The following is a 26,445-nucleotide window of genomic DNA, read 5'->3' as shown; positions in this document are numbered from 1 at the left end:
TACACACTTAAAACCCCCCTTTAAAGATCTGCTCGCGTATCTGCTTCATGTCCTATCAGCCTGAGTGTGAGAGAAATGCTGGCATGCTAATTTACTCAAGACAAATAAGGTTGAAAGGCTATTAGATGAAGTTGTTTGATATGGGGGGGCAGGGTATTTTTATGATGGTAAATTATCAGATTGCATGGTGACCAATATCACTAAGAGGTTTTTCTATCACTAGGCAGAACTGGGTGTCTGAAAAACAAACCAACTGAAATCAAACCAATCTCCCCACCCCCAAAAACCAAACATCAACAAAAAGCAAAACTCAAAACCTGGCTGTCATTATGTTCTGCGTACTTACACAGAATAAATCACCAGTGCAGGAAAACCTGGATGCCTGTACGTGACCTTCTAATTTGGGTAGCAAGAACCACAGAGCAGCACTGTTCTAGCCAGAAGACACTGATCACAAATCTAACTCTAAGCACTCTATTTGAAGACAGATGTATTTTCTTCAATTATCTAAGTTGCTTCAGTATTTGTGTATCCTGTAATATCTGAAGCACAGGGTTCAGAAACCCTCTACTGAACAAGCAAGGAAACTTCTCAGAAAATAACTAATTTGTGCGTGCACATGCTCCGTGTTTCAAATTTTGCAGACATCAATGGAAAGATGGCTCAGGGGTTAAGAGCACTGGCTTCTCTTCTAGAAGACACAGGTTCAAATCTCAGCTTCCATGTGGTAGCTCAGAGTTCACACACATATACACATGCAGTGCCCTCAAAAGAAGGTATCAGATCCCCCACGCCTGGAGTTACACATGCTTGTGGGTTGCCATGGGAACAGAAGCTGGCTTCTCTAGAGCAGGAAGTGTTCACAGCTGGGTCATATCCCAGCCTAGAAACTGATGATTTACAACTTCATCAGGAACTTGGCTTTGTTGAGCGAGCCCAGGTATAAACAGTGAGCTAGGTTTGTAGTGTGTAGGAGAGGAGGCCTTTCAGTGAGGAAAGAGGATCAGACCAGAAAAGACACAATTCTGCCCATACTTCTTCACCTGATACATTTTTGAAGTTGGGAGGTTTTGTTTTTGTTTTTTTTTTTTTTTCTTTAATCACGTTTCCTAAGAAAGCTCTGTCAAGCTGTGTAACAGACATCTTTGTGTAAAATGAGACAAATTTTCTGGCTATACTCAAAATTCATCCTTTACATCACCAAATGTATCTCTATATGTCTTATAATTTTGACAGTATTTTGTACAGACGAATGTGTTAACTAGTAAGAAAATTAATTCAAATGTGTGAAGATATTCATCAGCTGTGATTGCTGAAGCTTAGCCATGACTCATGGCTGAAACAAAGGTAAGACTTTTCTTTTTCTTTTCTTCCTTCCTTTCTCTTTCTTTCTCTCTCTTTCTTTCTTTCTTTCTTTTCTTTTTTGTAAAGTTAGGGTCTCAATATGTATCCTGAAATTCCTAGAGAGCCTCCTGTCTCCACCTCCTGTGGTTTTTCTTTTCTGTTCTTGTTTTTGTTTTGTGAGACAGAGTATCTCTGTGGAGCCTGGCTGTGCTGGAACTCACTCTGTAGACCAGGCTGGCCTCCAACTCAGAGATCCACCTGCCTCTGCTTTCTGGGTGCTAAGATTAAAGGTGTGCATCCGCTGTTTTTCTTATATTTACAGATTCTTACTATGATGCTTGGTAAGTGTAATGCACTTGAAATTCAACTGTATTGTTTTTTAAAGCAGCGCCTTAGAAATAAAGTGAAATAAATCACATTGTCCCTAGAGGTCACATGTCCCTAGAGGTCACTTCTACACAAAGAAAGCTAACCACTAAAGCCATCAGCAAGAAATGGCTTATCCAACTATATAACCCATTTTTAACAATAACCAAATCAATACTACCACACTGAGGTGTTAACTCCTGAGAGCACCAGCCATCTTGTTCCATTCAGTCAGAGTCACCACCTAATGCTAGGAGTGAGCACACGGCATGAAGTCCTTAACTCTCCCCCTGAGTCAGGACACAACGGCTAGAGGTGGCTGCGAGGCTAAGCGCTAAGGGTGTGGTCCAGAGCTTGCTTCCCGGTACCCACCACAGGCTGCTTACAACTGCCTGTTAATTCCAGCAGGGGATCTGGTGCCCTCTCCTGGCCTCTGTGGACACCCACACGCAGATACACAGAATTAAAACCAAGATACATCTTCAAAAAGTCAGCGCTCAAAAGAATTTCAAGAAAAAGAAAGTTAGCTCTAACAAAAACAACCCGCCTGAGATGATGGAGCCACTGAACTCCAGCACACGGCAGGTAGCCCCCGCCTCGCAGGCCTTCCTGCACCCGAAGAGACATTAGTTACAAAGCTCATTATCATTTCATTTCCTAAAACTGTGACAATATTTATTATATGATTACCCAGTTCTAGCCAGTCAAGGGTAGCGGGAGAAAACCTTGCGTACATTGTATTGTACGAAACTATTATGTCAAAATTAAAGCACTGTATTTCCCCCCACTCCAAAGCACTATATATATATTTTTAAATTTAAGTCAATAATGATCTACATCAGAAACACTGTTTTCTACCAACAGGGTATCAGAGGTCTAATATTCACACAATTAATCATTTTGTCAACTGTATAAATTATTCAGGCCCTATAGTTACTACTTCTTAATTGGAACATGCTGTTTCCTAGAAAATAAGCCCCAATTGTAAAAAACTAGCTTTCCATTAAATAATGGTCTAGGGATGAGGGTGGGTGACAAAGCTCATGGTTCATCAATTAACCATGGTTCAGCACATTGAGACCCGGGACACACACAAGGTACGGGCCTACTGTGTCAACGTATGGTTTCTGTTCATTAACAAAAAGATTTTTTAAGTCAAAAGTATCTTTTTATTTATTCTTAGGTGTATGAGTGTTTTGTCTGCATGTATGCCCGTGTCCCTCACCAGGCGGGTCAGAAGATGGTATGAGATCTTCTGGAACTGGAATTATGGATGGTTGTGAGCTGCCACATGGGTTCTGGGAATCAAACTCTGGTCCTTCAGAAAAATCTGCTAGCTCCCTTAACTTCTGGGCCATCTCTCCAGCCCTTAAGTCGAAAATCTTCACATACCTTAAGTTTCTTGATAACATGGGGCTGCTGTCACGGGTCTCCTTCCCTTCAAGCTTCCTGTAGTAATTATCCTCTTTAAGAGCAGCAGAGTGTTCAGAGCTTTTACATTTTAATCCCTTTGATTATTATGTTTTAGGATGTTTCTATTTTATGTGTATCTGTGCATGCACAAACATATATATGTGCACTTTGTGTGTGCAGTGCCTATAAAGGCCAGAAGAGGGCATCAGATTCCCTGGAACTGGAGATACAGGTGGTTGTACATTGACCACTGTGGCTTCAGGGAACTGAATCCAGGTCCTTTGCAAGAGCAGCAAGGGCTCTTGTATACAGTGCCAGGCTACCAGCCCCACATTCAGAACTTTTTATGGTCACACTGATAATGAATATCAAAGCATTATTAGGGATACCCCACTGTTGTCTAAATTGCTACCTACTGTCCTATACACCATTTGTTTATTAAAGTCACAGGTTATGATCCTTTCCTAAAATATCTGTGTGCCATTTTGGAGGATCTTAGAGCATCCCTCTGGAGGTCAGGTCCTCTCAGGTGCCTTCTCACACCATCCCCAGTTACACCAGAAACCACTAAGCCTGAAGCACAGCCCCAAGGAAGCGTTGGCCTTGCCTCTTCACGGGCCTTTACTTTAAGTGGATTTTGAACTTCCCTGAGGTTCATCTTACAGGCTCAGATCTCCAGAACATTCCTCCAACCACCAGTGCTTAGTTCTCAGAGCAGCGGAGCCCTGTAAGACCCCATGGCCACTCCTGCCCCTCTCTTTGCAGACTGTCCCAGTTTAGCCGTGTGTGGAAGAAAGTGTTCACGAGTCTGAGCACTCTGCATTATTATGTGGAAAACATTAACAGAAACAAGAATAATTTAAAAATAGAGAACACAATGCCAGCATAATTCTAAACGACACATGTGGAAACGTGTTATGCCAACTTTACTAAAACCAGTGAGCTGATATTAGCAATTTCATGTGGCACAACCCACCAGTTAATTAGCAACTACTGCTTGGAATAGACTCTATGCTATGACCAGTGTCTGTCTTGTAACTACATAGATATCCTGGAAAGACTGATTTGACACAATGAAATTCACATATTTCAAAGACCCTAGAAGAGGAAGAATCAGGTGTCAAATTCTAACAATAAAGTAAAAAAAAAAAAGCCATTTAAAATCTATTAAAGATACATATCCCCCTATGTTATCCCCACACAGATTGTATTCAGAGAACATGTTAAATTGGTCTACTCTTGAACCAAATATGTACGTTCACACGGTCAAAGTTTAACGCTGAAATATACATTTTTTTTCAATGACTCTAACTTTTAAAAGTTACAACCTGCCTATTTTTGTCATATATTATTTTGAAGCTTCAAGAGGCTTTTGTGTTTATGATAAATAACAATGAACATTTATTTGTAAATGTCTCTACCCCCCACATTAATCTCATTTTAAGACAACAAACAAAAAACAATAAAATGAAGCATTGTTAGTAAGAACTAAAATGTAATATTTTTGTGTGTGCCTTTAAAAAAATAATGTCAAACATTAAAATCCTATGTCACCAAATCTCTGTTCTACACAGAACAATGAACCCACGTTAGCCGACAGCCGTACTTAGGCATCGCCGCCCACGGCAGGTGGACCAAAGGCCTCTCTAGTGCGCATGAGCTGGACATCCTTGTCAGCCATGCACGTGTCACAGCCCCACACTGCGGATGCTTCCGCTGTCAGGAGCCCGTAGGCTGTTTCGGTCATTCCAGTGCAGATGCGATGAAACCACTTCTGACAAGAGGCTTCACACAGAATGGCGTCCTGATCGTCATTCACTTCATTTGTACAAATCCCGCACGGGTACACAGGGTCAGAGGAGGAATGGCCATGCCGGCTGGGGAGCAGGGAGAACTTGCGGCTTTTGTCGGTGGTGCACAGGTCAGCCGCGCCCCTGGGCTGCCGGGGCTTGTTCTGGGTCCCATTCGCATGGTTGTTGGTGGCCTCTGCGCTGCCCGAACGGCTGTTCTCTTGGACAACGTTGTTTCTGTTGACATTTTTTAACTCGACGTTACTCTGATTGCCTGGATCCTCCATATTTAGGTGAGGTGGGTGAGTGGACGAGTTCTGACTCGGGGTTTTGGTTGCCCCTTGAGTGAAGTCTTGTTTGGGAAGTGGAGCTTTTGCTTGGCCAAACGCGTTTGGGGGTGGAATAAACGAATGATTCGATTCTAACGGAGAGGTAAAGTTTGAATTATTCCCAGGAGCAAAATTAGATGCCAGGTCAGGGTTAGATACTTGGCCAACATTCTGCGGGGGAATCTGACTGAAGTTTTCAGCAGAGCCTTGTCTAAAATGCTGACCGGGCATGTTAATGTCCTGAGTCAGTACATTATTATAAGGTGGGTTTCCAAAATTCGAATTATCATGTGGCCCAAAGTTAAAAGCATGAGGCCGGTTAAAGCCCATGCCCAAAGGATTCTGAGGAAATGGGTGTGGCTGATTCCTGAGTGAGTAAGGACCACAGTAGGGAGAAGACATTCTTGGAGGGACGTGGGGTGGCATTCTGAACGTGCTGTAGCCTCCAAAGCCAGGATACCCAGGGCCAAGATATGGATTAGATGAAGGCAGTGGTTTATAGGAAATGGTGTTGTAGCTGTCATCGAACGGATTGGCAGCCACTAGATGGTCGGAGTTTGGATTCGGTGGTGGCGCGTACTCTGACAGCGGAGGAAAGGAAGACCCCTGCAAGGAGAATAGAAAGGGGAAACAAAGAGTCCGGATGCATGTTCAGTTTCTTCAATTGCCCTCCCCGACGTTTATATTTAATTATATTTGATAAAAACATATGGAGCTGCAGAGATGGCTCAGTGGTCAAGAGAACACCCTGCTCTCCCAGAGGACCCAAGTTTGGCGCCCAGCACATGGACCCTAACCACCTACAAGTGCAGCTCCGGGGCATCTGACACCTTCCTCAAGGCCTTCCCCAGCACTGACACTCAGGTGCACACACCCGCAGTATAAAACACATTTTTCCCACTTAGGGATGGAGATGAGGCACGCTTCTCTAGCTCAAACTCGTCGCTATTTCAAACTTCATTTAGCTCTCTCAAGAAGCCCGTCACTGGGCAGGAGAGATGCTCTGCAGTGGCGAGCACTGGCTGCTCCTCAGGACCTGGGTTCCAGTCCCAGCACCCATGTGGTGGCTCACAACTGTCTGTAGCTCAGATCCTGGAGATCTGATACTTTCTTTTGCTCGCCACGGGTACCAGGCATGCATCTGGTATACAGAAATATATGCGGATCATCACTCACACACATAAAATAAAAACAAATCAATCATTTCAGAGGCCTGCCATAGCTTTCATGCATGTGCTCGCCTGCAGCTCCATCCTCTCTCTTAAAACACTGACGTGCTCCAATCAAAACTTTTTTATACTCCAAATAGTCATAAAGCTACTTAGCGATAAACAAATTCCAAGTGTTTTTTTTTTTTTTATGTCAGGAGAGCCATAATTAAAGCATTCTCAAAGCCCTAATCTCTACATATCTAATGGTTACACTTCAGATTTAACAGACAGTGACCAAAGTGGAAACAAAATATAATTTGGATTCCTATCAAAGTAACTCATACTCATTGTCAGCAGAAGAGTGCCTCAGTTTCCAGCAAATCAAATCATAAAGCAGGCTGGAGAGATGATCCGAGGAAACAGCACTTGCTGCTCTGCCAGAGGCTGGGGTTTAGTTTCCAACACCCACAGGGGCTCACAACCACCTGTAACCAGTTCTGGGTGATTCCACGCCCTCTTCTGGCCTCCAAGAGCACTGCATGCACACGATATACAGCCGTACATGCAGGCACTCACACACATATAAACAAATACATGAATAAACAAATAAAAAACCATAAATGGCTGTGTGTGCTTATTATAATCACAAGTTACAACAAAGACTTCCGCTATAATTACTTCATGATATCCACACAATACTGACTGCCATAATAACAGAATAGTTACTTCAAGGTAAAACTATTTGAAAATCTTTAAATAGAATGACAGGGTAGACTAGCACACAGCACACTGAGTGCAGAACCCTCGGTTAGGCTCTGAAGCAGACAGGAAGCAAACTACATGGCCAAATGGAAACATTCACTTATCCTCTTGATCACCCCAAGTGAAACTGTTACTAAGGAAACCATCAGGTCTCCAGAGGCTGCTCAGTGGTTAAGAGCACTTACACTCTTCCAGAGGACCTGAGTTCAGTTCCCAGCACACATCTCAGGTGGCTCACAACTGCCTGTAACTTCAGGCCTCCCGGGGTACCTACACACATGCACATAAACACTTGCTTTAAAACAAACAAACAAACAAACAAACAACCACATCAAAACACCAGATCTTAAAAAAAACAATAACTTTTTAAAAATGTCAACTTACCTGTGTGTTGGCCTTGCGTTTTTTCTTATCTGGGCTTCCTAGTTGTATATTGGGCCCTCCTAACCCATCCAGTCCACTGTCACCACCTACAAAAAAGTAAATCCCATAATATTCCCACTTGGAGGTGAAACTGCTTCATAGATCTCATTGTGATATGATTAAGGCAGAAGGATATAAGGACAGGGACAATTACAGGGACAGGAAGCTGGGAGGAGCCCCTCTCCTAAGAATCTAGCATAGCAGTTGCTGAAGGCTGGCTTCCTCCCCAGCAGTGAACCTGGAGCTCTCAGGGACTCAACCCCTCATCAGAGTACAATTTCACCCAGTGCATCTCTGGAGCATCCTATAACTTCACTGAACACAAGACAAAGACAAAGGGATGAACAGAAAAGGGTTTTAGTCAGACTTTTGAGACATAACTTGAGAGCCACCAAAATAGTTTATGTAACTAAAGCAGAGGTCATGAATATGCTCTCTCTTTTTTCTCTCTCTTTTTTTTTTCTTTTTGGTTTTTTGAGACAAGGTTTCTCTGTATAGCTCTGGCTCTCCTGGAACTCACTTTGTAGACCAGGCTGGCTTCGAACTCAGAAATCTGCCTGCCTCTGCCTCCCGAGCGCTGGGATTAAAGGCGTGCGCCACCACGCCCGGCTGAATACGCTCTTTCTTGAGCCCACACCTACCCTTGGACGTGTCATCAGTTTTTTTCTGAGTGCCTCATTTGCCCTACCTTTCACAATTTAAGCCTACATTAAGATATCTTTAACAGGGGCTGGGGAGATGGCTCAGAGATTAAGGAGTGCTGATTGTTCTGCCCAAGGTCTGAGTTCAATTTCCAGCAACCCATGATGGCTCACAACCATATATAGTGAGATCAGGCATACAGACAGGCAGAACACTGAAAAATATATCTTTAATAAAGTCTCCAACTCTACTTCATGCTGAGTGATCCTGAAATTCGTTTTCAGCATGGAAGCCACCAGTCCCAATTTGGCCTAAGTCAAGGTCCCTAAAAGATTAAAGGAATGGTCACTGAGGCCACTAAAAAGATCTACTTTCTTTATCATTTTTGTTTAACCTTACGACTATTTTAAGTGTATATAAGATATATATTTGTGTGTGTGTGTGTGTGTGTGTGTGAAGGTCAAATGATGACCTGAGAGAACTGGTTTTCTCTTCCCACTGAGGAATCAGGGAACCAGACTCAAGTTGATAGGTTTCAGCAAGTGCCTTCCCCCACTGAGCCGTCTCACCAACAACCAGTCTCTATTATATGTAACCTGTTGTATTACTTTCTTGCTGTGAGAAAGTGCTGGCTATAACTTGAGAGAAGTGAAGCTGAGTGTTCAGCTCAGTGTCAGAGCTTCACTCCCAGCTGCTTGGCCCAAGCACTGGATCACCAAGGCGAGGGTGGAGGAAATGTCAAGGAAAACAAGACAGAGAGCAATTAAGAAAGAGAGGACCAGATAGATACAGCTCCCAAAGGCACAGCCCCTTAGGCAGGATCTCCTAAAACAGCACTCCCAGCTAGGGAGCATGTGTTCAGCACAGGAGCCCAGCCCTACAGCATCTACATCTCGGAGTCTCTGAGGGCTTAACTCTACAGGGCCATCCCTCCAACCCTCCAGGTTCCAGGGACCCCAACTTCATTTTAGTTAAATCCGGAATGTGGAAGTGGTTTCCTGTAGTTATGTTTACACAATCCCCATAGTTTGCTTTTTTGGTTAGCATCCTTCCTTCCTTCCTTCCTTCCTTCCTTCCTTCCTTCCTTCCTTCCTGTCTGTCCGTCCATCTGTCTGTCTGTCTGTCTGTCTTCCTGTCTTTGCTTTTGATTTTTAGATAGTATCTCAGGCTGTCCTTAAACTTAAAATCCTCAAACTTCTAGCCAGGTGGTGGTAGAACCTTTATACCCAGCACCCAGGAGTGAGGCAGAGGCAGGGGGATCTCTGAATTCAATAGCCTGGTCTACAGAGTGAGTTCCAGGACATCCAGGGCTACACAGAGAAACCCTGTCTCGAAAAACCAACCAACCAACCAAACAAACAAAAAAACCAAAAAACAAAGATAGATAGATAGATAGATAGAAAATCAAGCAACATAATCAACTATTTTAGTATAAAGGGGGAAACCCCCCATGTGATCATGTCAACAGATGCAGATAAACATTTTATTTTATTTTATTTTATTTTATTTTATTTGGTTTTTTGAGACAGGGTTTTTCTGTGTAGCCCTGGCTGTCCTGGAACTCACTTTGTAGACCAGGCTGGCCTCGAACTCAGAAATCTGCCTGCCTCTGCCTCCCAAGTGCTGGGATTAAAGGCATGCGCCACCACGTCTGGCTCCAGATAAACATTTAACAAACCTAGAATCTTCAAGATTTTTTAAAAAAAAAATGCAGCCAGGACATACCCATAATCCAGATTTTGAAGTCTGAGGCAGGTTTCAAGCCAGCCTGGGCTACAGAGTGAGACCTTGTCTCAAACTAAACCAAACAACAGAGTAGAGCTTTCTCTTTGTTTGTGTGTTTGTTTTGTTTTTCGGAAGAGGGTTTCTCTGTGTAACCCTGGCTGTCTTGGAACTCACTCTGTAGTTGGTTTTTTTGACCCTTCCTCTCTCCCTCCACAGACACAGATCTTATTAAAGCCTCACTCTATTACTATAAACAGCATGGCTTCATGACAGTTCAGTGGCCAAAATTGGCATGATCAGTTTCCAATGGCAGCAACTCTGCCACTCAACAAGCTTTCCCCCTTTATTCTAAAAAAATTTTTTTATATCAAAAATTGTTCTCTCTTCTATCTCTTCCTATCTACACCTGTTCAACATAGCTCTTACATACAGGTGTTTAATGTCCAGGAGACCCCTACTGGTAACCAACAGCCCATCTTAATAGGGTCAGGAACTTTCTCTATTCGGCTGTCAAAAACTAATCCACTTCCCCATACCCCCCTTATCCATCTCTCCTTCATTAGAGGTTACCCCCCCCCCGTGCCTGTTTTCTCTATAACCAAAAGGAAAATTACTGTAAAAAGTGGCCAAAAACTTAACAAGGTTACTCATAATGGTCTTGCACATACCATGGAACAAATGTGGGCCATCCTAATTGCAGATCAGCTACTGAAGACCAGTGCCTGGCCACTTTGGAAAGTGCTGGATGCATGTACCTCCTGAGTCAAACTCACAACCACCATCACCCACTGGACTCTCATACCCACTAACAGACCGTGCTGCTCAGTAACAGCTCTCAGCCAAATCCCCACTCCTCACTTATCTGGGGTATCACAGGCTGATTCAGCCCCTCAGAGACACACTTTATGGGCACACTGCATTCCTCAGACTGTGATCATACCCTGACCCTGAGCACTCATGTCGAAATAGTCACAACCCTTCAGTCCTCTGTGGCACTCAAGTTTTCTGCTGCCTATCTACTTTGTGGTCTGGGATTTGTGCCCTGGTGTTCCTTTTCCCAAAATTGGGGGTGGAACCTGGAGAAGAGCCCTTGCCCAATCCCATTCCAGAGTTTAAACTGGCATGACATGAATGACAAATGAATGGTTCAGGTCTTATTCTTCTTCACAACGTGGGTTTAACCTCTGGCAGTGCCACTTTAACTGAAGGACTAACTACATCCCTAACTGCCTCCTATCAGTTTTTCTCTCAGTTCATCTAGGATCTCCAACAGGTAGCTCAGATCCTCACCCTCCAGGGTCAAACAGGCTCACTGGCTGCTGTAGGGCTACAAATTGGCCAGGATTAGATTTACTAACAGTGGAGAAGTGTGGTCTTTGCCTCTTCCTCAGGGAAGAATGTTGATTTTTATGCCAATCAGTTGGGTATAGGAAAAAATAAGATCTGACAACTTCAGACAGATCTCCAAAAAACATAAGGAATGGCTCAATGCATCTGGACAGTGCATCACTGACAATCCAACATGGAATTGGACACTGCCTCTTCCTTCTTTTCCTAACTCTATTAATTGTACCCTGTCTCATAATCTGCTTGTCTAGATTTCTTCACCAACAGATCTGAAAGATTTCTAACCAGATTTTTAACCAGTTGCTATTACAGGATTATCAGCCCCTAAATATAGGACCAGAGGCCTATGATCTCAGATAACACCCTGTCATTGAAGGTCAAGTTTGCCCCTAGGACCTAGGTGCCCCCAATCAGCGTGACAGTAGTGTAACAATAACATGACCCCCTAAGCCCTGATTGTTGAGGTTTGATCTGTTGCTGTATATTGTAATGCTAAATTCTAGACCCAAAGGTCTAGGCCTATAAGTGAATTTTTATGCTTACAAGCTTTTGTTGTGTAAAACTTGTTCCTTGATTTAAAACTATTGATTATGTAAAATTGGCTACTTTACTGGAGGGATTACTGGAGGGATTACTGGAGGGATTAGAGGTAGGTGGGTTAGAGTGACCTGGTTGGAGGAGAGAGGAGAGAAGGAGGGAGAACCAGAAAGGAAGAAATAATTGTGAGGGGAGAGGAACCACGAGCACTTGGCCAGGAGAAACAGCAAGTATCTGGGGTACACTGCTGGGGAGGTAGCCAGGTCATCAGCTAGAAAAGTAGATTAGGGGTGACCCCTAAGTAATTGTCAAACCCAAATAAGATAACCATAGTCTGAGTCTCACTTATTTGTAACCTAGTTGTGGATATGCTTAAATTGGTTATACATTTTGGTGCCCAATGTGGGGCAGGAACCTAAGACCCTGAGATTAATAGCCACATGCTCTACCGATTAAGCTAGCTGGGGTGGGGCTAACATAGCACAAGATACAAACTAAAAATTCCCAAGAATCTCACTGATAAGGTATTGAGTTTAAAGAACAATAAAAGAGAAGGGAAACTAAATATAAAAAAACCATAAAGAGAAAATTTTAATTTAAATGTAAGAAATAAAGTCTTCAGGGAGAAGTTTTGAAATTATAAAAGAAAAATGCCTTCTATATTTGGGATGGAGGGAAACACAATAATACAATGCTTCCGGGTTCGATATGATCTTGTTTTGCTTATCAGCATACAAATGGCTATGTTTTTTTCAATGATTACAGTTTTGTATATCATCTTTGGGAGAAATCAGAACAAAACAGACTTGGAGAAAGAAGAGACTGAGAAATTAGATACTAAACTAGAGACCATAAAACAGAGGTTAAAGGAATATTTAAATCAAAATCTTTAAATCTCAAAAGAATTCAATCTGTAACGTACAATAACATCAAAAAGCGTAGTTCCAGACAGAAAGGTTCCACAGGAGCTTAAGAAATTAGAACGATAGCCCTTAGAGATGCAATATATTGAATTAAGAATCCAGATTCTGCTTATGCAGAATTTAGAGAAATGCCAAACAACTGATTGTGTGTTTCATTTTATAGTTTGGAGTATTAAGATACGTACACATGTTAATACATCATACAGTTGATACATGTTTGGAGTTCCAATGGACTTCTGCCCGGAGTTCTGAGGGGGATGATTCTGAGATTGCACATTTATTAGAAATGATGGCTATCTTGGAGATGCCTTTCCATATTAAAACTGATGATGCTCACACATACATGTCCATTAAAATACAACAGTCTTATGGACATCATGGCATGAAGCCTATTCTAGTTATAGCTCACAATCCTATACGTCAAGCCATAATAAGAAGACCTAACAGGACTTTGAAGGACATGCTCATAGAACAGAAGAAGGGTATAGTATCTCCAAAAGATGGTTTAAAACGTGCTTTGTTGACTTTAGGTTCTTTAAAAGTCAATGAGACAAATAGCACAATTGCTACGATACACTGGATTTCAGAAAGAACTGCTGAATTAGATCAACCTATACAAGTCCTAATTCCAAAATGAGAGAAAGGAAATATGTTATGTTGGGGATGAGGTTTTACATTTGTTCTGACAGGAAAAGAGAAGCTGTATCGTCCATCCAAATTATTGATAATAAGATTTGACCGGGAAGACAACCTGATGACCTTGGCAACAAACAAAAAGAGGGAGTTTGGTGAGATCAACAAGACAGGCAATATATGTGTTGATCCTGCTATGTAAGAACAGCTCTGAGACTGTCTGAGACATAAAAAAGAAATGTCTTTGCATAGCCAATAGACCTTATTGACTACAAAATCCTCAAGACTGTTCATACCATTCTTTTAAATGCTATAAGTAAAAATTGGTATTACAATCTGATATAATCCAAACTGACTTTTAAAGAAAGATGTCTTTCATCTGCTCAAAGAGCAGAAAATCATTCTTAATGCTTAATGGAATGCAGAATGGAAGACTAAGAGAGCAGCTGTGACAGGATTCGTTTACCCTTCGGGATGCTGAGATGCTGAAATCTGCTGCTCCATCCCCTTGCTTGATCCTACCTCAGCTGCCAAATGTCAAAGTCAAATAAAATAACCATAGTCTGTGTTTCAGTAAGCTAGTCAGGGATACGCTTAAATTGGTTGTACTACACCTGATAGCTTACTACTAATAAACAAAAAACGGGGGGGAGGTGCAAGGTAAAATGTCAGAGCTCACTTCTGGGTTTGAAAACCCACCAATCTCTGAGCTCAAAAATTTACCAATCCTTGGGCTTGTCCCAAGATCAGGACTTGAAATCCTACCAGTCACTGCTCTGGAAATCTCCTGGAAAAGTCTGCTGGAAAGAAAACCTGTCTCCGGGTCAGTTCTTTGCTGCTTCTCACCTGAGCAGAGGCAGCCACCCTCTTGTGTCTTTCCCAATAAACCTCTTATGTAAGGAGGTTTGTTGCACAATGTGATTTTGCTCTCAACTGCCAGGACACCTTTCCCCTCAGAGCAGCAACACTTGCTTCCACTGGGACAGCCCTTGCCCCTCAGAGCTGCAAGGCTTACAACAATACACCACAGTCAATAGCCCTTGTCCCAGTAAATACTTTTTTAAAAACCTTGGAGGGCTTGGGTTGGAGTTGAGCACTGGCCTCACAGGTGCCTCACACCCAGGTTTGATCCTCAGAACTTCACCCCTCTCCTCCAAGTCAAGGCCGGAGTGAGACCCCATGAGCATCATTTTCTCGGAAGTCGGGTTATATCCCACATGCTTCCCTTCTGGAGTTCACGTAGTTTAGTAGCTCCAGCCTTGCTTGGTTTGTCTGAAAGCTTCAGCCATGGTGGTTGTTTCCACGAGCTGCCACCGCCATGAAAATCCTACTTCCTATGCTGTGGTCACTTACATTCGCCATCTGGTAATGACTGTTAAAACCTACTGACTGAAAAGCATCTCAAGCCCCACCAGCCACACACAACCGTGAAGCTAACTCACTTCAGACACCCGGCTTGCTGTCGACGGCTCTATTTTCCTTCTGTGTATACAGAGGAACACGTAGTAATACTTTCATAAAATCATATTTTTAAACCTTTTTTAAAAGATAGATTTATTTATTTATTTATTTATTTATTTATTTATTTATTTATTATATGGAAGTACACTGTAGCTGTCTTCAGACACACCAGAAGAGGGCATCAGATCCCATTACAGATGGTTGTGAGCCACCATGTGGTTGCTGGGAGTTGAACTCAGGACCTTCGGCAGAGCAGTCAGTGCCCTTAACCTCCGAGCCATCTCTCCAGCCCTTTTTTAATCTTTAATTAAAAAAAATTAAATTGTACATAGTTTTTTTTCTCTCTCTCACATGTACATCTGTGTACCACATGCCTGCAGTGTGCACAGAGGCCAGAAGAGGGCATCAGATCCTCTGGAACTGAAGTCGCAGACAGCTGGGAGCCCTCCTGTGGGTGCTGAGAATCTCATCTGGTTCTCTAGAAGAGAAGCCAGTGCTCTAACAACAGCCATCTCTCCAGCCTCACCAGACAATATTTTTTAAGAAACAGCGTTAAAATTTAAAATTCACTAGTATTTCATGGAACTAAAGGAAAACAAACTGCAGTGTTTTCTTCATTAAGGGAAATGTTCTCCTTTTCCTTTTTGTTTTATTTTTTTCCTTTCCTTTCCTTTTGAGACAGGGGCTTATGTAGCTCAGGTTGGCCTTTAAGTCACCAGGTAGATAAAGATGACCTTGAACTTCTGATCCTTCTGCCTTCACCTCTCCAGTGCTCGGATTACAGGCATGTGTCACTTCTCTGAAATTATTCAGTGTTGGGGATGGAGTCTGGGGCTTTCTGCACGCTAAGCAAACACTTTTGTTAAGTGAGTCACATTCCAGCTCAAGAGGGTTTTTAAAAGACTCATGTAGGGAGGTGGTTCTCAACCTTCCTAATGCTGTAAACTCTTTAATACAGTTCCTCATGTTGTGCTGACCCAACCATAACATTGTTGCCACTTTAACTATATATTATTTTTGATGATACATTAACTATTATAACTGTAATGTTGCTACTGTTGTGAGTTGAAATGTAAATATCTGTGTTTTCTAAGGGTCTTAGACAACTCCTTCAACCTGTGAGAACCACTGCTCTAGGGATTAAGAAAAAACACTTTGAAAAAAACATTACCTTAGGGCTGGAGAATTAGTTCATGGTTAAGAACACTGGCTGCTCTTCCAGAGAACCTGGTTCAATTCCCAGCACACACACAGCAGCTCACAGCGGTCTGTAACTCCAATTCCAGGGAGTTTGACACCCTCTCACACACATACATGCAGGCAAAACACCAATGTACATGAAATAAAAATAAATTTTAAAGTACACCTTCAAAAAGAACCATGAACACTATTTTTAAAAAAAGATCATTAAGTTGGGAAAGTTATATTTTGTCCTTACATTTTATTTATTTAAATGGTGTTGGGATGGAATTCAGGACCTTACACATGCTAAGCAAATAATCTACTCCTGGGCTATGTTTCCAGGACTTTGTTCATTTTTAGATTCATTCACTCTCTGTTTTGGAAGTTGAAGATATTATTTTAATATCTCCTCCTACCTTTGTTTGTCTTTTTAAAAATTTTCATTACATTTATTAATTTATAAGCTGGGTGTGGTGGCACACATGCTTTTGCTCCCAGCACCAGGCACATACATACATGCAGGCAAAATATATTTAAGATCTATCTATCTATCTATCTATCTATCTATCTATCTCTCTCTCTCTATATATATGATCTATATAGTTCCAGAACAGATGCAGAGAAATCCTGTCTCAAAAAATCAAAACCAAATCATTTATTTATGTATTGTGTTGTTGTAGTGCTGTATGTGTGTGTCTATGAGAGAGAGAGAGAGAGAGAGAGAGAGAGAGAGAGAGAGAGAGAGAGAGAGAGAGAGAGAGAGAGAGAGGTAGCTAACTACAGTATGGGACTCAAGATTCTCCTGCCTCAGCCTACTGAGGGTTACAGGTTTGTGCCACTATGCCCAGCTTGTGTGCCAGGCAAGAAGAGCCTTAAGGGAATGAGTTTACTGGCACAAGTAGATCACTAGAGGTTGGCCTTTTTTTATTATTATTTAAGATTTATTTATTATATGTAAGTACACTGTAGCTGTTCCAGAAGAGGGCATCAGATCTCGTTACAGATGGTTGTGAGCCATCATGTGGTTGCTGGGATTTGAACTCAGGACCTTTGGAAGAGCAGTCAGTGCTCTTAAACGCTGAGCCATCTCTCCAGCCCCCGAGGGGAGCATTTAAGAGTCTACCTATTCTTGAGTCTAGCTCTCCCTGCTTCTGTCTGCAGTCATGTGACCAAGCCTCCACCACGTGTGCCCACTACTGTCCCTTCCCCACAATGGAACCTGAAACTGTGAGTCAAAACAGACCTTCATCCTATAAGGAGTTTCTGTCATACAACCAAGAGGTAAAACACATGACTTCCAGTCAACATGTTAAAGACAGAATGGAGAGAGGGCTCCATAATTAAACACTAACTGTTGTCAGAGCACAGGAGTCTGGGACCAGTGCGTACATGGTGTTATAAAGGCCAGCAACCCAAGGGTAGGCAATGCTCCAGTCTGGACATTTAGACTCCTGCATAGGACAGACGCAAGAGAGTGCATACAACACACACACACACACAGAGGGATGGGGGTAGAGAGAATGGAGACAGTGAGAAAGACAGAGACAGACACTCAGAAATAAATCTTTTTTTTTTTTTTAAAGTTCCATCTGGGGAAAGACAGCACATATCTTTAATCCCAGCACTCCAGAGGCAGAAGGGTGGTAGATCTCTGTGAGTTCAAGGCCAGCCTTAGCCTTGTCTAAACAGCATTCCAGACCAGTCAGTGTTATATAATAACACTCTACCAGCTGAGTGGTGGTATGGCATGACTTTAATATCAGCACTCAGGAAGACAGATCTCTGTGAGTTCAAGGCCAGTCTGGTCTCAACAGTACATTCTAGGCCAGTCAGTGTTGTATAGTAAGACTCTACTATTGGGGTGGTGGTAGCACACACCTTCAATCTTAGCACTTGGAAAGCAGAAGCAGGCAGATCTCTGTGAGTTTGAGGCCAGCCTGATCTACAGAACTAATTCCAGGACAGCCAGAGATACACGAAGTAATACTGTCTGAAAAATACAAGCAAAAAGACTCTACTTAAAATAACAACAACAAAAAAACCAACAACAACAACAATACACACACACACACACACACACACACACACACACACACACAGAGGGAGTGCAGCAGTTAAGAGCCCTGGCTGCTCTTCCAGAGAACCTGATTTCAGTTCTCGGCACTCACAACTGCTTGTAACCCCAGTTCCAGAGGATCCAAAGCCTTCTTGCCTCTGTGGCCTCCTGAACACAGGTAGTGCACATAAATTCACACAGGTATGCATGCTTGCACATACTAATGCATACATCTTATGTTTCCCTGTGTAGCCCTGGCTGTCCTGGAACTCACTCTGTAGACCAGGCTGGCCTCCAACTCAAAAGATCCACCTGCCTCTGCCTCCTGAGTGCTGGGATTAAAGGCGTGTGCCACCAAATTTATTCTAGAATAAATGTTTTTTTTAATTTTTTATTAGATATTTTCTTTATTTACATTTCAAATGTTATCCCCTGTCCTAGTTCCCTCTCCAAAGATTCCCTATCCCCCCCCCCACTCCCCAACCTACCCACTCCTGCTTCCTGGCCCTGGCATTCCCTTATGGGGCATAGAACCTTCACAGGACCAAGGGCCTCTCCTCCCATTGATGACCGACAAGGCCATCCTCTGCTACATATGCAGCTGGAGCCATGAGTCCCACCCATATGTTTTCTTTGATTGGTGGTTTAGTTCCAGGGAGCTCTGGGGGTACTGGTTAGTTCCTATTGTTGTTCTTCCTAATAAATGTTCTTTAAAACACCAAGATCCATCTGTGTGTCCCTCGTAAGTGCACTCTTCTTCTTCTGCGTGTGACTTCCTCCCACCACTCCATCTTTCCTGACAGCTCTCTTGCTCTGCTTCAGTCTTCTCCATCTGTCTCCCAAATGTTAGTATTTTTCAACGTTTGAGACCTCAAGGCTCTTCATTCTCTCGGGTACGCTTGTGTGTTCCCAAGATGTTAATTAGTATTCACCTGTTTACCTATGACTTCCAGGTCTCTGTTTCTGACATAAGTGACTCGCTTCAGTTACAAGCCATGTCAGGTATACTCTCTGCATACACTGGAAAACCCTGGGGGTGGGGGTGAGGGTGGCGGTGGGGGGAGTTGAACAATAGACTTAGAGCCAGACTCAGACGCCTGCTGCTGATGTACTGAGTCACACACAGTCCAATGTTAAACATGGAAACTGTTCCCTCCCGTCCTTCCACTAGCTCTTCTGCCAATTTCTGCCATATTTCTCCACTCTCAATCCTAACCCTCCATTCATCCATCCCAGTGGGGCACTTACTAAATATTGTCTATTGGTAGCATCTCCTGTTAGTACATTATAGGACTTCTCTGTCACTTCTGTAAATGTCACCCTGCCCCTTATGTTACTGCTAACTCTGGTTATTCATAATTCCTCGTCTCTGAATTTGTTTCTCTCCCTCAATTCTTTTGGGATTTCCCCTCAAGATTAAGCCTCCATGGGAATTCTTGTATTGATGTTTTTCTTTTTGGAGAGACATCTACTGCACACTGGCCTTTAACTCACCTGGTAACCATGGATGAAACCATGAAACACACACCCTGGAGCTGTGATGAAAGGATGGACCATCTAGAGACTGCCGTATCCAGGGATCCATCCCATAATCAGCTTCTAAACGCTGACACCATTGCATACACTAGCAAGATTTTGCTGAAAGGACCCAAAGATAGCTGTCTCTTGTGAGACTATGCAGGGGCCTAGCAAACACAGGAGTGGATGCTCACAGTCAGCTATTGGATGGATCACAGGGCTCCCAATGGAGAAGCTAGAGAAAGTACCCAAGGAGCTAAAGGGATCTGCAACCCTATAGTTGGAACAACATGATGAACTAACCAGTACCCCGGAGCTCTTGTCTCTAGCTGCATATGTATCGAAAGATGGCCTAGTCGGCCATCACTGGAAAGAGAGGCCCATTGGACTTGCAAACTTTATATGCCCCAATATAGGGGAATGCCAGGGCCAAAAGAATGGGAATGGGAGGGTAGGGAAGTGGGGGGCGGTATGGGGGACTTTTGGGATAGCATTGGAAATGTAATTGAGGAAAATATGTAATAAAAAAAAAACAGTGAAAAAAAAAAAAAAAAAGAAACACACACCCTTCCCTTTCCTCTCTTTGGTTTTTTTGAGACGGGTCTCTCCATTAATATCCCTGGCTGTCCAGGATCTCACTATTTAGACAGAGATCAGCCTGCCTCTGTCTCCCAAGTGCTGGGGTTAAAAGCCTGTGCCCCCTCATCCAGTTTATCTGAAGCTGGTTCAAGTCCAGGGCTTCCCTCATGTTAGGCAAACATTCTGCCCAACTGAAGTAACCCATCCAAAAGCATTTAAAAATATTTATTTACTTTTATTTTATGCATATGACTGTTTGCCGACATATTTGTCTTTGCACTATGTGCATGTATCTGGTGCTGCAGGAGGCCAGAAGGCACTGGAGCCCCTGGAACTGGAGTTACAGATGATTGTGAGCTGACAGTGGGTACTGAGACTTGAACCTGGATCCTCTAGAAGAGTAGCCCATGCTCTTAACCACTGAGCCATCTCCCAAGCCCTATGGAAATCTGTATTTAATTACAAGATATTATGATGTCTTCATGTATTTTTTTTCCAAGACAAGGTCTCACTATGGAGTTCTGAACTGTCCTGAAACCCACTCTGTAGACCAGGCTGGCCTGGAACTCACAGAGATCCACCTGCATCTACATTCCAAGTGCTGGGATTAAAGGTGTGATGGTTTTGATCTATAGAGCACGCTACAGCAAAGTCCTCAGTCAACGACATCTCATTTTTGTCAAACCTGAGTTCTATCTATTGCAGTTCCTCATTCATTCGTTCATTCATTCATTCATTCATTCATTCACTCATCATGTGTGGAGGAGTAGCTGTTCCACAGCATGCATGTGTCAGTCAAAGGATACGTTTTTAAAGTCACTTTTCTTCCTTCTGTTTTGGAGTTCCATGAACCCAACTCAGGTCACCAGGCTGACACAACAAGCACCGTCACCTGCTGAGCCATCTTACTTACTTTTTAAAAAGATTCACTTTTATTATGATTTTAAATCATGTGTACATGTGAGAGAGAGACTGCAGGTGCCCTTTGAAACCAGAGCCACAGGATCCCCTGGAGGTGGAATTTGAGGCCCTTGTTAAGCCATCCGATGTGGGTACTGGGAGTTGAACTTGGGTTCTCTGCAAGAGCAGTAAGTATATAAACTACTGAGTGAGGAGCCACCTCTCCAGCCCCTAAATTACTTTTTTTTTTTCTTTATGAAACAAGGTTTCTCTGCACAGTCCTGGCTGCCCTGGAGCTCACTATGAAGACCACACTGACCTCAAACTCAGAGACCTACCTGCCTTTGCCTCCTGAGTGCTGAGACTGAAGGCATGTGCCAGCACTGCTTGGCTGTACTGCTCTCTTAACAATTCATTTAAGGCTCTGGAGAGATGGCTCCGTGTTTGAGAGCACAACTGCTCTTGCAGAAGATGCCAGTCTGGTTCCTACCACCCTTATCAGGTTGCTCACAACTGCAACGTTATCTCCAGGGCATCATATGTCTTCCTGGTTTTAAGATGACCGGTACTTACGTGCATAGGCACCTCCCCTCCACATATACACACACTTTGAAATAAAATAAATCTCCTTTAAAAAACAATTCATTTAAATTGAAATATGTATATATATACACATATTTCATACACACATATGTATGCAAACCTTACACACACACACACCCCTAGGTCAGGAATTTAATGAAGTCTTTTTTTTTATTTCTTAGACTTTGATTTCTTTATTAAAATGTGCCATTTGCTCCTTTGGATCAGGGGACAGTATTTTTCACAGTCTGTCTCAGGTGATTGGAATCTATTTCTTCCTCAATGAAGTCTTTTAATACACGTGAAATAAACACAAAACCACTCTAAGGTCTACCAGGAAAAACAAGTGGGTGAGAACAGCCTGAGAAACTCGGCTCAAGAATCTATACCGCACAAAAGCCACATCTTGCAAAGAGTCTCAAAAATATATATATATATAATTTACCAAAAAACAAAACAAAACAAACAAACGGTTCCAGGGCAGCTAATTTCAGCAGTATTGTGCTTCAGAAAAGCTCAGATAGAAGCAGAGTGTGCTTGTTCATGCATGCCTGCAGTTTCTGCCTCAGAAGGCTGAGGCAGGAATCTGCCTGGAGTTTGAACCAATTGGACCACATAACATGAGTCTTTTTAAAAAAGCAAAACAAAACCAGACAGATGTTGATGGTGCACACCTTTAAATTTAACTGCAACACTCAGAAGGCAGAGACAGGTCAATCTCGGCAACTTTGAGGCCATATTGGTCGACAGAGTGAGTTCCAGGACAGCCAGGGCTACACAGAGAAACCCTGTCTCAAAAACTAAACAAACAAACAAACAAACAAAAACCCAAATCATAGCAAAACAAAAAAAGGAACACAAAACTTTTATGGACTAGGAACCAATCCAAAAATATCTGGAAAATTAATGTCTGGAAATGAGTTATTATAAAGATACTCTCCATGCTGTAAAAATATTGGCTGTGTATTTTCTTGTATTTGGGGATCTTCACTCTTAGAATATTCTTGAGCTGAAAGTTGAGCCAACTACCTACTGCTGATGTGGCTGCAAACACAGCAATATGAAGGATTATCTGTATTCTTGGCCACACTATCAAATACTAACGCATTCCAATTAACATTACATTTGGTTAGGACAGACTGCTAAGATCAAAGGTACAAACCCGAAAGCTGTTTCCTTTCCGTTAACCCCGAAGCAATTTATAATAACAGGCAAACTTCTATTGCAAAAATCTCAGGGGAAAAGTGCATCTCAGAAGGGTCTATTCCTTGATGGCTTTGGCAAGTCTAACTCACAAACAACACAGGATTACATCTTTCACCAGCCAGAATACTGTGGTGCACATCTTTAATCCCTGCACCCCCTGCAAAGGCAGGCAGAGCTCAGTGAGTTCCAGGCTAGCCCGGTCTACATAGTCAGTTCCAGGATGGCCAAGGCTACAACAGTAAGACCCTGTCTCAAAACAAACAAACAAACAAACAAACAATAACACCACAACAAAAATTCAGCAAATGAAAGGTTGTCAGACATCAAGCCTTTAAAAGTAACACTTTGCTCTAAGTTAAAACTTTTGTTTCAATAACTAAAGAGTCCATTTCTCCTTTTCTTCCTGTTTACGTGCACGTGGAGGCCAGAGGTGGGTTCTTCATTGCTTTCTAATGTATGTATTCCAGCAGGGTCTCTTACCTGAAACCCACGTTCACTGAGTCAGAGTCTAGTTTGCTCTGGGGGTCACCTGTCTCCCTTTCACCTGCTGGAGTAACAGGAGAGCCACCACACCCACCTGGCATTTACTGGAGTAACAGGAGAGCCACCACACCCACCTGGCATTTACTGGAGTAACAGGAGAGCCACCACACCCACCTGGCATTTACTGGGGTCTTGGGCACCTGGATTCAGAGCTTCACACTTAATGGGCAGATGTTTTGCCCACTGAACCATCCTCCAAGTGCTTGAAAAGGAGAATTCTCCCTAAACATTTGAGAGAAGAACATGGATGCCACCGCACTGGGGTCATGTGCATGCGGAAGTCACACTGAACCAAGACATCAATAGATGTCTGTGGTCACATAAGGCAAAAGGACATTTTGCCGACTTATGCGCACCTTATCCTTTTGTGGGGCATGGATGGAAAGGTTACACAGTAGCCTCACTGCTTCAGTCCTTCCCCTCAGTCTGATTGTCTGCACAACACCCAGACAAACCTCTTAGGAACCCAATACTGCTTTTCTGAAAAACTGTCCAGTTCCCATCTCAGAGTAAAAGCCAAAATCTGTCTGCCTGCCTGCCTTCCTTCCTCCTCCTCCTCTTCCTTCTTCTTTTGTTTGTTTTGAGACAGGGTTTTTCTGTGTACCCCTGGCTGTCCTAGAACTCACTCTGTAGACCAGGCTGGCCTCGAACTCAGAAATTTGCCTGCCTCTGCCTCCCAAGGGCTGGGATTAAAGGCGTGTGCCACCAAGCCTGGGGCATTCCTTCTTTTTTTTTTTTTTTTTCTTCTTTGACAGGGTCTCAATAGCTGGACTGAAACTTACTAGTATAGATCAAGCTAGCCTCAAACTCACAGACAGCCACCTGCCTCTGCCTCAGCAGTGTTGGAGCTAAAGGCCTGCCCACCGTGCCTAGCAAAAGACAAAGTCTTAATGACTCTCAAGACACACCCACCCTCTGCCCATCTCACCTGGCTGTTCCAGCTCATCCCAGCTCACCTTGCCACAGTTACCATAGCTGCCTTGGCACGGCTTGGATACACAGGCTAACCAAACCCAAAGCCTTTGCATCTCTGGTTCCCTTTGCCTGGAGTGCCTTCTCCCCAGGTAAGACAGGGATTGTGTCATCTTCCTTTCAGCCCACCTTCCAGGTCACCTTCTATATACTCCTGGCCTCCGCTCCCTGTCGGTCTTTTCTACCCCCATTCCCTGCTTTGGTATTTTGCACAGTACTTTACCATTTATATTGTTTACTGAGAGCTACACTCCTGTGTAAAGAACATCTAAATTCTTTATTCACTGTTTTAACCCATGCCAAGCACAGTACCTAGTACCTAGTACATGTTCAACAAATATTTGCACAATGAACAAACTTTGAGACTCCCAGACTGAGAAACCCACTCAGAGCTGGAAATAAGGGCTGGCAGGTATCTCCAAATCTCCAGATGGTATGTGGTAGTGAGTATGTGTGTGTTTTAAATTTACATGCAGTACCTTTTGTTCAATACGTCCTTCTCTCTGTTTTCTCTGAGACAGTAAGGCAAGGAAGAAAACCAATGATGCAGGAGCTGATTTTGTATGATTTGATTCTTAATCTTATTGGTTAATAAGAAAACGCCTTCTGAATGTATCTAGTTCCTCTCCCTAAACTAAAAGAAAATATAGTGAATATGTGTTTGCCTTTTGGAGGGAGGTGATTCCTCCAAGCGCCTCAACTCTCTGGCAGTGCAACTTAGTTTTCTGGGGGGTGGGTATTGTTCGCGGGTGTCTCTTTTTCACCCCGAGGTGTCTATTGTGCTGTGTGGTGGGGAGCAGGAGAGGAGCCGGGTAGGAAGGGATGCTGAGCGCCGCACGTCTGCACACAAAGTGGGGACCCGGGGCGCCTAGAGCCACGCACTTAGGCCCGGGGCGCCCCGGTGGCTTCCTCGCGGGCCCGCGCTCCCTTAGTCCTCCCAACCCAGCTCGGTTACCTCTAACTCTCTTCAGCGCGATGGGCTCCTTGTCCTGTTCCGCTGACATTACCGACCGCCGCGCATGGCTCGCCCCCGGGCCGCGGGAAGCCGGTGTCTTTGATGCGGCGGCCCCTCCTCCTCTGGGTCCTCCTCCTGATCCTCCGGGTCCTCCTCTCGGTCCCTGGAGTCCTCCCGGCCGAGCTCGGAGCCCAGGCCGGCCGAGCCGCGGGCCGACTTTGAAAAGTTTAGGAGGCAGCCGAGGCCTCGGGGCTCCGTGCGCTCGCGGGGCTCAGCCGGGATCCGCCGGGCTCAGGGCCGCGGCCTGGGGGCGGCGCCCGCGCCCGGCCGGGAGGAGACGCGCGCCCTGGGCCGCGCTGCGCTGCGCTCCGCCCGCGCGCGGGGGAGACGCGGCCTCCGCGGACACAAAAGCCCCCGGCCTGCAGCGGCCGCTCGGGGGACGTGGCGCGGACCCGAGGCCTCCCCGCCCTGCCTGTGCTCCACAGCCCAGCACGGGGCCGGGCTTCGGGGGCGGGGACCCAGGGCGCGCGGAGCCCCGCACCCTCACCCGCACCCGCACGGGGTTTCGGGGCCGCGGCCTCGCTGGAAGGCTGCGCTGCGCTCCGGGGCCGTGTGTGCCAGGCCCTTCACTCACCTCGCGCCCTCCAAGGCCCAGTACCCCGGGCCCTGCGTCTCCCGCCCGCGCCCCGCAGCTCGGGCCCCGCGCTTCCCGCTGTCCTCCGAGGCCCAAGACTAGCTGGCTCTGCGCAACCTGTGCAGGGCGCAAGGGCGCAATGTCCTGCTCCGCGTTCCCCGCCACCCTCCAAGACCCCAAACCCTCCAAATCTGAGTCCAGCTCCTCTGTGCCCTGGGCTGCTCTCTGCCCTCCAGGCCCCAGGACCCCGGGCTCCACGCCCCTCTGCACGCCCAGCCCCAGCCTCCCCGAGGAAACAGCAGCTCCGAACTTCATCCCAACCACCGCACGCCTCGCAGTCAGATTTCAGAAAAACTTTGTCAGAGAAAGCAGCATAGTTCCGGGTGGATATGTGGACACCCCACTTTCCCCGTGCCCGTGGCTCGAACTCGTTTTTCTGCAACGCCCCCTTCCTTGGAGGAGCAATGAGTGA

At 44.3% G+C, this 26,445-nt stretch overlaps 2 protein-coding genes across 2 annotated transcripts; one reads left to right on the top strand and one right to left on the bottom strand.

Annotated features, from left to right (window-relative positions):
- On the bottom strand, window positions 1–25,633 carry Pygo1 (pygopus family PHD finger 1). Its single transcript, XM_021173379.3, has 3 exons — window positions 25,340–25,633; window positions 7,540–7,625; window positions 1–5,848 (listed from the first exon to the last, which is right to left on the bottom strand). Exons 1-3 carry the CDS (start codon window positions 25,386–25,388, stop codon window positions 4,730–4,732), a joined length of 1,254 nt encoding a protein of 417 aa, XP_021029038.1. The 5' UTR covers window positions 25,389–25,633; the 3' UTR covers window positions 1–4,729.
- LOC147002066 (uncharacterized) lies at window positions 25,441–26,445 on the top strand (the record flags this gene model as incomplete). The annotated part of the gene is made up of 1 exon (XM_085828228.1): window positions 25,441–26,445. A coding segment is annotated over one exon (1,005 nt), but the record flags the coding sequence as incomplete, so codon positions are not given.

This window comes from Mus caroli, unplaced genomic scaffold (assembly GCF_978045245.1).
Source record: "Mus caroli unplaced genomic scaffold, Mus_caroli_1 scaffold_11, whole genome shotgun sequence".
NCBI classification, from domain to species: Eukaryota; Metazoa; Chordata; class Mammalia; order Rodentia; family Muridae; genus Mus; species Mus caroli.
The sequence above is the reverse complement of the archived record's forward strand: the minus strand, read 5'-3'. Positions and strand labels throughout refer to the sequence as shown.

What these genes read in the sequence shown, in the direction of transcription:
- Pygo1 (XM_021173379.3), bottom strand. Translation starts at nt 25,388, where the DNA reads ATGTCAGCGGAACAGGACAAGGAGCCCATCGCGCTGAAGAGAGTTAGA. An exon ending in CGCGCTGAAGAGAGTTAGAG is followed by an intron (nt 7,626 to 25,339) that starts GTAACCGAGCTG and finishes ACTTTTTTGTAG; the next exon opens with GTGGTGACAGTGGACTGGAT. An exon ending in AACGCAAGGCCAACACACAG is followed by an intron (nt 5,849 to 7,539) that starts GTAAGTTGACAT and finishes TTCTCCTTGCAG; the next exon opens with GGGTCTTCCTTTCCTCCGCT.